General features: G+C 41.3%; 1 protein-coding gene across 1 annotated transcript in view; it reads left to right on the top strand.

Annotated features, from left to right (window-relative positions):
• The first annotated feature begins 6 nt into the window (after nucleotides 1–6).
• Nucleotides 7–13,783, top strand: part of NSF (N-ethylmaleimide-sensitive factor) — a 126,075-nt gene continuing 112,298 nt past the window's right edge. The window contains exon 1 of the mRNA XM_005858705.2: nucleotides 7–19. Within this exon, the coding sequence (XP_005858767.1) occupies nucleotides 8–19 (12 nt within the window). The 5' untranslated portion in view covers nucleotide 7. The remainder of the gene's footprint in view (nucleotides 20–13,783) is intronic.

Below are 13,783 nucleotides of genomic sequence, written 5' to 3'. Positions count from 1 at the left end.
CGCGAAGATGGCGGGTCGGGTAAGTGCTGCCACGGGAGCTGCGGCTTAAGGCGGGGGTGCCGGGCTTGCGGGCACCCCGAGGTCCGGACAGCCCCAGGGGAAGGAGAAGGGGTCTGAGCAAACGGGGCGCTGGAGGGGGGGCAACAGGCCAGAAAAGGGCTTGAGGGTGAGTCGGGGGAGCGGTGGCTTGGACAGAGCCCTCCTCACAAACTCCATCCTCCTACGAAAGCTCTCGGGGAGGTGGACCCCTCGCTACCTGGGCCTCCTGCGTCTCTATTAATTGCCCCTGTCCCTCCCTTGCGGCTGCTCCCCTTGCCCCTCAGGGCAGCCGCAGGGTTGTGGCCGCCGTTCCATCCCTGTCTGACGGACTCCGGCGGGGGGGGGGGGTTCCCCGCACCCCCTTTCGAGGGCTTATTAGGTGCAGCCTCTGGAATAAACTGCGGAGGATCCGTCTGCTGCGTTAGGGCGAGGGCTGTGGGAAGGATCATCGGGAACCTATTTCTGGTTCTTGACAATGAAAGGTCTCGGGAAAGGAGGAGGAAGTGCCCGTGACTTAGCGTGAAAGCCCGGCTCTCGGGGGACCTGTCACTGTCGGATCGCGCAGGAATGCCTTTAGCTTGGCCTGGGGATTTGGCGTGTCGCCTTTTGCTCTTATGAATGACAGTCGCTTTCGAATGCAGCAGTCTGTGTTGTAGCTTCGGGGTTTTATATTTTACGTGCTCCCCTGGCCTCTGAGATCGCGGCGTAGTGTGGTTTGTCCAGGGGAGATAGGCTGGTGGTTCTGTGCTGTATTGCGGTGTGCGGTGAGCTATGCGCTCTCGCGGGGGGGGGGGGGGGGATGGATGGATCCTGCCCAGAGATTACATTGGTCATAAACACCGGGATGTTAACTGCGTCATGAGGGGATCAGGATGTGCTTGACTATTTATCCCAGAATATTTGAATACGTTTGCGTAGATGTATGCATGCATGCAAATGTCCCACCTGAAAGAAATTGTCATGGGATTCCAGAGTGAGAAGAGACCTTAAAGGTCATTTAATTTGGCCTCTTTCTGCTCTTCCTTTCCTGCTTTTCCTCTCCTTTTTATCTGTGGCTACTTTGTCCACCTGTTTCAGATTCTGGTTTTCGCACCTTCTCAGGAATCCTCCCCCCATCCACCTGCTCCATCTTAACATATGCAGGCTACCCCCCTCTTAAGACAAACCCTCCCTCCACCTCCACAGCTGTCACCGTTTCTCTTCCCAGTTACAGCCAGACATCGTAATAGGATTGTCACCCATTTGCCACCTACTCACCCCTCAACCCATTGCAGTCTGATTTGGGGCCCTGTCATCCCGCTGAAATGTGCCCCTAAATTGTTCGATGCAGATATTCGTCAAGGCTTTCTTCTCACTCTCTGTTTTCTCCCTGGGCAGTTTCTTTTAATGCCACGGCTTCAAATAGTATCCATGTGTCAATGATTTTCAATATTTTACTCCCAGTAAAGACCTATCCTTTAAGTTCCAGATCAATGTATCAAATTACCTTTTCAAAACTGGGCACCTCAGTCCTAGCCGGTTTGGTTCCGTGGACAGAGCATCTGCCTGCGGACTAAAGAGTCCCGGGTTCAATTCCATTCAAGGGCAGGTGCCTCCAGTTGCAGGCTTTATCCCTGGCCTTGGTCAGGGTACATGCTGGAAGCAAGCAATCCATATTTCAACGAATGGTACCACCATCCATCCATTTATATAGGCTAGAAACCTGGAGTGGGGGTGGGGATGTCATTCTTTATATCTCTTCTCTTTCACCACATCCCCCAACACTGAGTTCTCTCCGCTCCCTTCTACACCCCCCCCCCAAAAAAAACCCCAAAAAAAGCCAAAAACGTTTTAGGGCCAAAGAATCTGTCTTGGGGCATTGCTGCTTTAAACTGCACCCAAATCACCCACTGGACTGGTCACATGGGTTCTGTCATTTTAACTTCCTAAAAATCTCTCCCATCTGTCCACCTCTCTAACATCTTCATTTTCACCTCCTTTTCCCCAACCACTGTCATTTCTGGTCTGTCTGAACTGTTGCAGGAAGCTGGGAAGTAGACTGTTTACACCATTGTCCACATTGATTGCTCCCTCCCATACCCATTAAACCCCTCCCTTGATAGCATCCCATTACTTTTGGGAGAAGACCAAATCTGTAAGGAGGCCTGTAAGGTCCTTTGTGGTTCTGCTCTTGCTTCTTTCCACTCCCCCACTTACTCTCTATGCTCAGGTTATATATAAGCCTTGAACCTAGTGGTTTCTCTTACCACAAGGTCTTTGCTTGTGCTTTCTTTGTAATGTTTTACTCCCAACCATTCCCCTCTTACTCAGATCACTCAACTTCCCAAAGGAAGCCTTTTCTAATACCCACTTTCAGTCAGGATCTGTGGTTATATGTTCCTGAAGAACTGTATTGCTTTCCTTAGAGATTTATCTGTCATTTTAAATTTATTAATGTGATTATTTGCCTCTACTGTTATATTTTACCTTCCATTCCAGTGGTTCTCAACCTTCCTGATGCTGCGACCCTTTAATACAGTTCCTCATGTTGTGGTGACCCCCAATTTCATTGTTACAAATTGAACATAATTAAAGCATAGTGATTAATCACAAAACAATATGTAATTATGTGTTTTCCGATGGTCTTAGGCGGGTCATTCGACCCCCAAAGAGGTCGAGATCCACAGGTTGAGAACCGCTGCATTAGACCATGTTAGTTTTTTACCCACTATCATCATTGTACTTTGCACACTGCCTGGGACCACCAAAAGGTGCTAAATCCATTTTTTAAAAGATGAATCTAATTTCTCTTTGAGTACTCTAGTGATAGATGGTGCATTGCCATAAAGCTAGTCCGTTTTACTGACATGTTAAAAAGATTAAATTAGGTAATAAGTTTTCTCAGCTATTTTAAATTTTTGCTAGTAATAAAGCAGATTTCCCCTGGCTTACCCTGGCATAATGTGTGTTTTTCTTGGGTGTCTCGATAACGGAAAAATTTTAATTTAGTTATAGGATCTATTTCCTTACATGGCATTTTTCCACTATATTTTTCCACTATCCCCCTTTTTTTTATTTAATTAGGAGACTTTTTGGAAACGATATAATGCAGTCTAGATAACTTTTTTGCATGTTAAGCAATTTTACCACAAAATGAAAATTTTGGTTAATACTTTTTGAATAATTACTTATTTCAAGTTAGCCAAATTTAATTAATTTGAAAACTTAACAACTATTTTACTGTCAAATTTAATATTTTAACAATAATCTTAATTTACACTGTAAATATTAATTGAAAGGATCACTTTACCTCCTTGAGGAGGCTTAAGCATTCCTGTTGTTAGGCTAGATTTAAATTTAGGGTCTGTTAACTAAGCCTTCGTTTTTCTGGGTACCATTTTCAGCTGGACCAAGTCTCTTCTGTTATTTGGTTCCTGATCTGGGCTGGGCATGGGAAGCAAGAAGCAGCCATGGGGACAGGAGACCTTCCTCAGAAGGGGCGAGTGTTCAAGCCCCTGGACCAGCTTATGCCATTGGGCAAGAGACAGATCCATGGTACCAGCTTTTCATGATCTCAGTTTGAACGGAGAGCTCAGATAACAGCTGTAGGCAATTGGAATCCTTTTGGCAAAAAAAGTCAAGAGAGGTCAATACAGAAGGCTTAAGTGCCTTCCCAGGAGGGAATAAATCCTTTCATGTCCTTAAAACATTCAAAGAATTAATTTGTAAGTTTGTTTGGGATAAATGCACAATATACTGTTGTAAAGCATCAAAAATTACTAATAAAACTTTGTAGAATAATACCATGTAAGAATATTCTTTGCTCTAGGTCATGACAACTAAGGTTTGGAACGAGGAACCTAGTTTTAAAAAAAAAGCAATTTACAGAAGCAGAGACAGTATACTATCTAAATTACAGTTTTGGGTAAACACATTATCTAGAGTCCTTGGTAAACTAGGTTAAACTTAGACATGTTACCTAAATTACAGTTTTGGGTCTAGAATCCTTGGGTGGCCTGGGTTAAACTTAGGCACTTTATCTAAATTACAGTTTTGGGTCTCCAGAACACTGAGTTGACACCTTAACTGGAGCCCTCTGACCTTGGGGTAGCTGTGCTGTCCTTCCCAGGTATAGGAAAAATGTGCCTTTTAAGTCCAGTATGAAACTTACAGTTTTAACCTCAAACAATTGTTACCATACTTCACTTTACCGTGCCCCAGGTGGTTTCTGGGCTGTTCGTTTTATTCTGACACCAATGTAGCTCCATAGATGTCTTTCCATTAGTATCACAAGTGAAAAAATTTAGAGTAATTAAAGCTAGGTGCAGCCTACCTGAAGGTGATTTCTCCATCATCCCCCTTTTTTGTTTTTAGTGGAATCATGGGAAGCCTTTAGTAATCTTTTTAGAAGAATTTACTTTACTAGGATTCAATTGAGTAATTTAAGTAAGTATTTTTTTTTTAAAAAAAGGCAAAGCGAAGCAAGTAAATTTAGTATTTAGTAAACTTCTGATTCACAAGGGGACCACACTTATTGCAAGTGTGAATTATTGCTCCAGCCTATTTTAAAATGCAGCAGCAAGGAGCTTTTGTTATTTCAAATTACATCTTAAAATTCCACTGCTGTATTCTAAGAAATATTAAACAAAATAACTTGTTTTGCCCTTTCTCAGAGGCAAAAACTTAAAATATATTTATTAATTATTTGATAACAACGCTTTCCATGTGATTTCAAGTATAAAAAGAGAGAATAAACTTTTTTTTTTAAATATATTTTATTGATTTTTTACAGAGAGGAAGGGAGAGAGATAGAGAGCTAGAAACATCGATGATGAGAGAAACATCGATCAGCTGCTATGACTTTTTATTTGATAAAGCTTTCCATGTGATTTCAAGTATATTAAATTTCGATAAATTAAAAAATCCTTTAAAAAGAGAGAATAAACTTTTGAAAACATTTCAGGGCCCGTGAAATTTCTCAAAGTTATTCCTTGGTTATAGTTTTGAAATCCACCTTGAAAGACCATCAAAATTATATACTTCTTATAATTATTAAGAGATATCAATTAAATGTAAACTGGTTTTAAAATTTTGGCTGGGATCACAGAAATTGGATTACTGCTATCAGTCCCTTTTAATGCTTTGACATTAACTTTTGTTTAGGGGGTGAACATATAACCTTTAATTGTCCTTAGTTTAAGGAAAGCAGGGTTTTCTGGGTTTAAGAGATTAGAAACACTTTCTGCCCCATCCGCATTTCTGTAGTAAAATTCTGCCTTAAAGCTCTACCCCTGAAATTCCATCCTGCCTCAGTGAGGAGACATTCCCTTTTGGCTAAATCAGAGGGAGGGGTCTTTGCTGTTTCAAGATAGCGGCCCCCAGGGGTGCGGCAAGCCATGTGGCTGACATGGCGGCTGCCAAGTTATGCAGCCCAAAGTGGTGGCTGTCTTCACTGTTCTTTGACAGAGCAAACCAAAATCCCTAAAAGATAGATGGCCAACATTATATTGCAGACAAACAGAAATGTCATTAGCTGTTTATTTTTTTATAATTATTTTAAAGAATATCAATTAAATTTCAACTGGTTTGTATTAAAAAATTTCAGGTTGAGATCATAAAATTAATTCTCTTTTTGTTTTAATCAGACCAATAAGCAACATATTTTGAATTCTAATTATTTCAGAAAAAACAAAAATTATTATTTTTTTAAACATAAATTTTTACTTTTTTAGGCATTTAGCTATCATAATTATACAATTTTTTTCCAATTCAATCTAAATCTTAAACTTTTAGCTGGCAAGTCACATATTTGGCATTTCTCAATTAGTAATATTAAGAATAAACTTTAAAAATGCAAGACATAATCGACCAACAGATTCAATTCTGTCCTCTAGCAATATTTCAGCATAATTTCACTTCAAAATACCTAGACATTCTTTTTTTCCCCCCCCTGACTCCCCTCCTCCCAGTTCCCGCCCCACCCTCCGCCCTCACTCCCCACCCACTGTCCTCATCCATAGGTGCACGATTTTTGTCCAGTTTCTTCCCGCATCTCCCATTCCCCTTTCCCCCCCAAGAATAGTCAGTCCATTCCCTTTCTATGTCCCTGATTCATTATAATCACCAGTTCATTCTGTACATCAGATTATTTATTCACTTGGTTCTTAGATTCACTTGTTGATAGATGCATGTTTGTTGTTCACAATTTGTATCTTTACCTTTTTCTTCTTCCTCTTCTTAAAGGATACCTTTCAGCATTTCGTATAATACTGGTTTAGTGGTGATGAACTCCTTTAGCTTTTCCTTATCTGTGAAGCTCTTTATCTGACCTTCAATTCTGAATGATAGCTTTGCTGGATAAAGTAATCTTGGTTGTAGGTTCTTGGTATTCATCACTTTGAATATTTCTTGCCATTCCCTTCTGGCCTGCCAAGTTTCTGTTGAGAAATCAGCTGACAGTCGTATGGGTATTCCCTTGTAGGTAACTGAGTTTCTTTCTCTTGCTGCTTTTAAGATTCTCTCTTTGTCTTTTGCTCTTGGCATTTTAATTATGATGTGTCTTGGTGTGGTCCTCTTTGGATTCCTTTTGTTTGGGGTTCTCTGCGCTTCTTGGACCTGTAAGTCCATTTCTTTCACCAGGTGGGGGAAGTTTTCTGCCATTATTTCTTCAAATAGGTTTTCAATATCTTGCTGTCTCTCATCTTCTGGCACCCCTATTATTCTGATGTTGGTACGCTTGAAGCTGTCCCAGAGGCTCCTTACACTATCTTCGTATTTTCGGATTCTTTTTTCATTTTGCTTTTCCGGTTGGGTGTTTTTTGCTTCTTCGCATTTCAAATCTTTGGCTTGATTCTTGCGCTCCTCTGGTCTGCTATTGGGTGTAATATTCTTTATTTCAGAGCGTGTATGCTTAATTTCTAGTTTCTTTATCATAGCATCGAGGGTCTCATTAGTTTTCGTGAAGCTCTCCAAAAGTTTATTGCAAGCCCTCAAAATTGCGTTTTTTAGCTCTATATCGTCCATTTCTGTCATGTTTTTTTGTCTCCGCATTTTTTATGCTTTCTTGGTGCACCCCCTAGTGGTCTTTGTGCGCAGTCTTGTTCTAGTTGAGCCTTGATTGTTGTAGTTAATACTAGAGGGATTTGACCGACTGGCTGACTGGCTGTGTGAATCAGCTGTGTCTGCAGCGGAAAACTTCTGTCCTCTGGGGAGGTGCTAATCTAGCCTGGCGATCCGGCGATCTGGCAAATGGCTCTGCGCAGGGCTTGGGCGGGGCGGGCTCAACAGGGCGGGCGGAGGGAGCCGTTATGGTGCCCTCAGTCCTGTTCCCAGAGGCTCTGCTTCTCAGAACCCCCGGAACCGCTGCAAACCTCGGAGGGAAAGCTGCCTTCCAACTGATGCCAGACACTCCCGCTTCTCCCGTTTGGGTCCGAGTCCCCAGCGATTCGCCCGTATCTGGAGCTCAGAGTCTGAGACTCCCCCCTGACCGAAAACGACAACCGCGCTCTCAGCCACCAGCCCGCTTTGCGCGCGCACCTCCGCACCTGAGTATTTTCCACACTGCGCCTCCTCTGAGCCTCGGTGTGCTGTTATTTTTCCTTCTAGTTGAAGAGTCTCTCCTCAGCCAGCCTTCCTGCGGTTCTGGGTGATGTCCGTTCCGTCTTTTAGTTGTATTTTTGAAGTGGTTGTTTGCGGCAGCAGTCTGCGGTGTTTACCTATGCCGCCATCTTGGTCTCTCCCTAGACATAAGTTTTTATCATTTGAATTCAGTAAGCTCCAAGGTCCTAAGTTCCCAGCGGCTCTGGAGAACCACGTTTGAAGCTGGCAAATAGGCGTGGCCCAGCCCTTGATTTTAACAAAGGGCTGGTTTTTTACCGGGCTACTTAGATTTTTTTTTTTTAATTAAGAAATTTTTAATAATTCTTGATTCGAATCCAATTATTTTAAGACATTTACTTTAGCAAATTTTTGTAACAGAGACAATTTTACTGATTTTTCTTTTAGAGGTCTTAAAGTTAGCTTTGGAAAAATACCAATCTTGTTGCTAGAATCTAGCCAGCATTTCTACCCTGGGTCAAATTCGCCATTTTCCTTAGGAAATAATCAGTCTTGGGTTTTATTTTGTACACTTGTAAAGAGACTCCAGCTCAAAACTCTATCTAAATGTCCAAAATCGGATGATGCGCGCATTAGTTTCAAGCCAGGTTTTCTCTTTACACGTGAACAGAAATCCCAGACGCATTTTTTAAATTTTGTAAAACTTTTCAATTACGAGAAGGAGATTTTAAATTAGAATACTGGGGAGGAGGCGTCCATATAGGATCGCCATGTGCTCCCTTTTCCTTTCCCCCACATCCTGCTTTGGGGAAAGTTTCAGCAAATGACTCGGATGGCGTATTTTCCCCAAAGTTATGCTTAATAGAAAAATTTTAAATTTTTTCCTATTTTGCTTACCGAAGCAATGGCTAGCACCCAAGGTTGTCTTAGCCAAAGATTGGTTGTCATAAGATGTTCTCTGGTAATTTTTAAACAAAGCTAGTCTTTTTGCAGGCGAGCCGAAAGCTCTATCCTCTCCTGTCACCTTTGCATCTCTCCGAACCAGAGAGAGATTCGGCAGCGGGGTTTCATTTCTTATTACAGATAGATTCCAACTACAAATTAAGATATTAATTTGGACAAGAAAACACATTAAGATGACCATGGCACTATTTTTTCAGCCTGATCTAAAAGAGTACCTTTTTCAAGAAAAAACCTTAGGGTAAGGAGGTCTGTCTGGGATAGCCCTAAGGTAAAGTGGTTTGAATGACACATGGATTAGCTCATTGGTAGACAATTTCCAGAAATAGGCAAAATATTTGATCAACAATAATCAACAAGGATCTACACAAGTATCTAAGGAACTAAGGTGGGGATGATGCTTCAGCTAGATTAACTGGGTGGTGTCTAATTAACTGGGTGGTGCACAGCCCTGACCTTTGCTAGGACTTTCAAGCCCTGACCTTTTGCTAGGACTTTCAAGCCCTGGCCTTTGCTAGGACTTTCAAAGGTTACTAGCTTTTGGGGGGGTCTCTGTCTATATTCAGTTAGTGAAGACAGTAAATGGTTGCTGGCAGCTACTTTATTTGGTATCACTTTCTAGGCCCCTTATATTTCCACCACCACTCCATTACTGGGGGGAAAAAAAGGAAAGAAAGAAAAGAAGAAAGGCTTTCCATATTGCCTGAACTTTTTTATAATCTGTCTTTAAAAATTACCAGGAATCTTACTTACTGGAGATCCAGCAGTTCTTTTCTGATAATATACATACATTAATGCAAATAAACCAATGGATTGTTTCTTCCTGCACCCTGTTGAGGTGATTTGTTGTGAAGAAATAGAGTGGGATGCCCTAACCGGTTTGGCTCAGTGGATAGAGCATCAGCCTGAAGGGTCCCAGGTTCGATTCAAGTCAAGGGCATGTACCTCGGTTGCGGGCACATCCCCAGTAGGGGCTGTGCAGGAGGCAGCTGATTGATGTTTCTAACTCTCTATCCCTCTCCCTTCCTCTCTGTAAAAAAAAATCAATAAAATATATTTTTTTTAAAAAGAAATAGAGTGGGATGATGTTAAATAGGCATCTAAGGCAGAGAGCTCTCTTAGGAGTGGAAAGGAGAATAGAAAGATGCTAGAGATAAAATTTACCTAATCCAACGTTTTGCCTAGACATGCTGATATATTTAGTATCTGTTAGTATGTTGAAGAAGCTTTTGTATCCTAGTCCAGAAACCTACCCATTTATACTTTATGGGTGAATGATATTTTTACTATCAATCTTCAAATGAAGTTTTAGAGCACAAGTTATAAACTGGAGATAGCTCATGTGCAGTACCACAAGTCAAAACAAATAATATAACATGTTTCATAGTCCCATTTTCTAAATCAGTGTTTTGCTATCCAAAGTATATCAACTTTCTGAAATCTTATATGCAGCAGTTATTGCTTTTCTATTTTATGATAGTGGAGATTTTTAAAAGTATCTTCAAGTGCTATACATTTTAGAAAAATAAAATTGAACTCTTTATAGCACTATTAAATAACTGCTTCTTTCTATAACCCAGAGGAATTTATTTAAGATGGATGTATTCTTTTTTTCAAGTATTTAAATCAAGGTGCAAAGATGTTAGGTGAAAGTATATGAATTACTCCACTGTTAAAAATTCCTGAATTGGTAGAACAGCGAACCCTTGCAAACATCTGCATTGTCAATACACTAGACATTTGCAATAATGTTGTTCTTAAGGGTCCATACTCTAGGCATGGTATTTTAGATAATCTCTAAATGATATCCTTGATCATACTTCAGCATTGATATCCTTGAATGGGCTCTGAGGCCTAACTTACACTGTCTTCAATTTCCTAGTGATTTAATCTCTAATTTCTAACTTATTTTTTTATCATGAATACTAAATATTCCTTGTATGACTATATTTCTAGAAGCTCTGTGCATTTTAAATATGTATACTTTATATAAATATGAAGAGATGTCTAGCATGCTGAAAAGTACAGCAAATGGCATAACATATATATCTATGTGCTCACTATCCAGATTTAAGAAATGTTAACATATTTTGATATTTGCTTCAGATTTTTTAATTTTTAGAAATAAAACATTACAGATCCAATTGAATCCCTTTTGTATCCCTTCTTGATTCCACTAACCTTTCCCAGAAATAACCACTATCCTAAATTTGGTCTAGATCCTCTCTGTTTATATTTACATATGTTTGTGCCAATAAAAAATATATTTTGTGTGTTTTAAAAACATATATGTAACCAGATGCAGGTTCGGCTGCCTGCCACTACAAAAGCCAAACTTGTGAGATAGGTGCTTATGAGAAGGAAAGTCGTTTATTCAATCACTGGCTACCTGAGAAGATGGGGCACTCTTGTCCCAAGGCCCATCTCCCCATCTCAGTATAGGAAAAACAGAACAAAGGGATCAAAGGGAGGAGGTTGAGAGTTCTCCATTGAGGGCACTCGGTGTTAACCAGCACAGCTATTCTGGTAAGGACCTTCAAACTGGTCAAGCAATAGTCTGGTGTGCATCCTCCTGATTTTTGTTTGAAGGTCAGCAAATTTCCTGGAGCTGAAATACCTGAAAATCAGAGTCTCTCTCCCTTAAAGTTAGTTCCTGGGATTCTTATACAAACATGCTTTTATCTACAAGCTGTATATTAGTCAGAGTCAGCAATCATTTACAGAAACAAGAATGGTGGGGTGGGTTACAATTCCCCTGTTACATGGATAATGGTGTTATGCTGTATACTGCATATTTCCCTTCTGCAATCTGTTCATTTAAAAGGACATTTGAAATTTATTCCTGTTGGTATGTGGCCAGTTAATTCTGTTTTAACTACTATGTAGTATTCTATTCTGTTTTCTTATCAGAGGATTTGTATATGTCTTTTAACATACATATGTAAGAGTTTCTTTAGGATATATTTCTAGAGACATGTACATATGCACTCTTTCCAACAGTATAGTAGTAGCTGTTACTTATGTCCTCTCCAGCACTTAATATTATAGACATTTTAATTTATATAATACTAGAGGCCTGGTGCATGAAATTCATGCACTTGAAGGGGGGATTCCCTCAGCCCGACCTGCACCCTCTTGCAGTCTGGGAGCCCTTGGGTCAGCGGTTCTCAACCTGTGGGTCGCGACCCCTTTGGCTGTCAAACGACCCTTTCACAGGGGTCGCCTAAGACCATCCTGCATATCAGATATTTACATTAGGATTCATAACATTAGCAAAATTACAGTTATGAAGTAGCAACGAAAATAATTTTATGGTTGGGGGTAAAAACATGAGGAACTGTTTTAAAGGTCCAGAAGATTGAGAACCACTGCCTTGGGTGTTGTCGACTGCCAAGGAGGTGGGAGAGGCTCCCACCACTGCCACAGCACTCGCCAGCCTTGAGCCCGGCTTCTGGCAGAGCAGTGTTCCCCCTGTGGGAGTGCATCTGCCCCCTGGTGGTCAGTGCACATTGTAGTGACCGGTTGTTCCACTGTTCGGTTGATGTGCATATTAGCCTTTTATTATATATAATATGATAGGTGTAAAACAATCCTGTTTAAATTTGCATTTTTCCTGGTTACGAGTGAGATTGAGCATTTTTCATATTGGTCATTGGAATATCCTCTTCTGTGAATAAACTTTGTATATTCTTTGCCTGTCCCCCCCCACCCCCCGCTTTATCTCTCAACTGTTGAGCTTTTCGCATCTAAAAATTGATTTGCAGAGTTTTCCCTTTTTGTGGGTGTAGGGGTTGCTTGGATTCTCATCCTTTGTTAGTTGCAAATAGCTTTTCTTAGTGGTGATTATTTCATGTTTATAGTTTTAGATTTAAATTTTAGTATAGTTATAATTACCTAGTTTTCCCCTCTATGATTAATGTATTTGTATGTTTTTAAAGAAATTTTTCTTCACCCAGAAGTCAGAAAGATTTTCTTCTAATAGGTTTAAAATTTTGCTTTTCACATTTTGTTTAATTCATCTGGAATTAATTTTTGTGTTTGGTGTGAATTAGGAAACTAATTTTATCTTTCCTGTATATATATAATCATTTATTGCAATATCATTTATTGAGTCCATCCTTTTCCCCACTGATTTGTATGCTATCTCTGTTTTATATTCAATCTGTCTGGATTCTGTTACATTTCATTATTCTGTTTGTCTATATCAGTAGTTCTCAACCTTCCTAATGCCGCGACCCTTTAATACAGTTCCTCATGTTGTGGTGACCCCCAATTTCATTGTTACAAATTGAACATAACTAAAGCATAGTGATTAATCACAAAAACAATATGTAATTATATATGTGTTTTCCGATGGTCTTAGGTGACCCCTGTGAAAGGGTCGTTCGACCCCCAAAGGGGTCGCGACCCACAGGTTGAGAACTGCTGGTCTATATGTACATCAATACCACTGTTTTAATTACCAAAGCTTAAAATTTTTTTTCAGTTACAGTTCACATTCATTGTTATTTTGTATTAGTTTCAGGTGTACAGCATAGAGATGAGACAATCATATACTTTACAAAGTGTTGCCCCTGATATTTTCAGTACCCAACTTGTACCATACATAGCTTTTACAATACTAGAGGCCAAATTCGTGTACAGGTGGGGTCCCTAGGCCTGGCCCGCGATCAGGGCCTATCGGGGCCATCTCGCCCAGTCCCAATTGGGGCTGGGCCAGCCGAGGCCTGCTGGCCGCAGGGCCTGCCAGCTGCCAGAGGGGGCCTGCTGACAGGGTGAGGGACCACAGGAAGTTTCCCGGCCTGGGGGAGGAGGGACCAGGGGAAGTCGGCTGGCTGTGGGAACGCACTGACCACCAGGAGGCAGCTCCTGCCTCAAGCGTCTGGTGGTCAGTGCACATCATAGCGACTGGTTGACTGGTCGTTTCGGAGCAGTCACTTAGGCTTTTATGTATATACTAGTGGCCCGGTGCACAAAAATTTGTGCACTCAGTGGTGGTGGTGGGGGAGTGTCCCTCAGCCCGGCCTGCACCCTCTCCAATCTGGGACCCCTGGAAGGATGTCCTACTGCCGGTTTACAGGGATCGGGCCTAACCTGGCAGTCAAACATCCCTCTTACAATCTGGGACTGCTGGCTCCTAACCACTCACCTGCCTGCCTGCCTGATTGCCCCCAACTTCCCCCTGCCGCCAGCCTATTCGCCCCCAAATGCCCCCCACCAGCCTGATCACCCCTAACTGCCCCCCGTA

The sequence above is a fragment of the Myotis brandtii genome, unplaced genomic scaffold (genome assembly GCF_000412655.1).
Source record: "Myotis brandtii unplaced genomic scaffold, ASM41265v1 scaffold120, whole genome shotgun sequence".
NCBI classification, from domain to species: Eukaryota; Metazoa; Chordata; class Mammalia; order Chiroptera; family Vespertilionidae; genus Myotis; species Myotis brandtii.
This window is presented reverse-complemented; position numbering and strand designations above follow the sequence as displayed.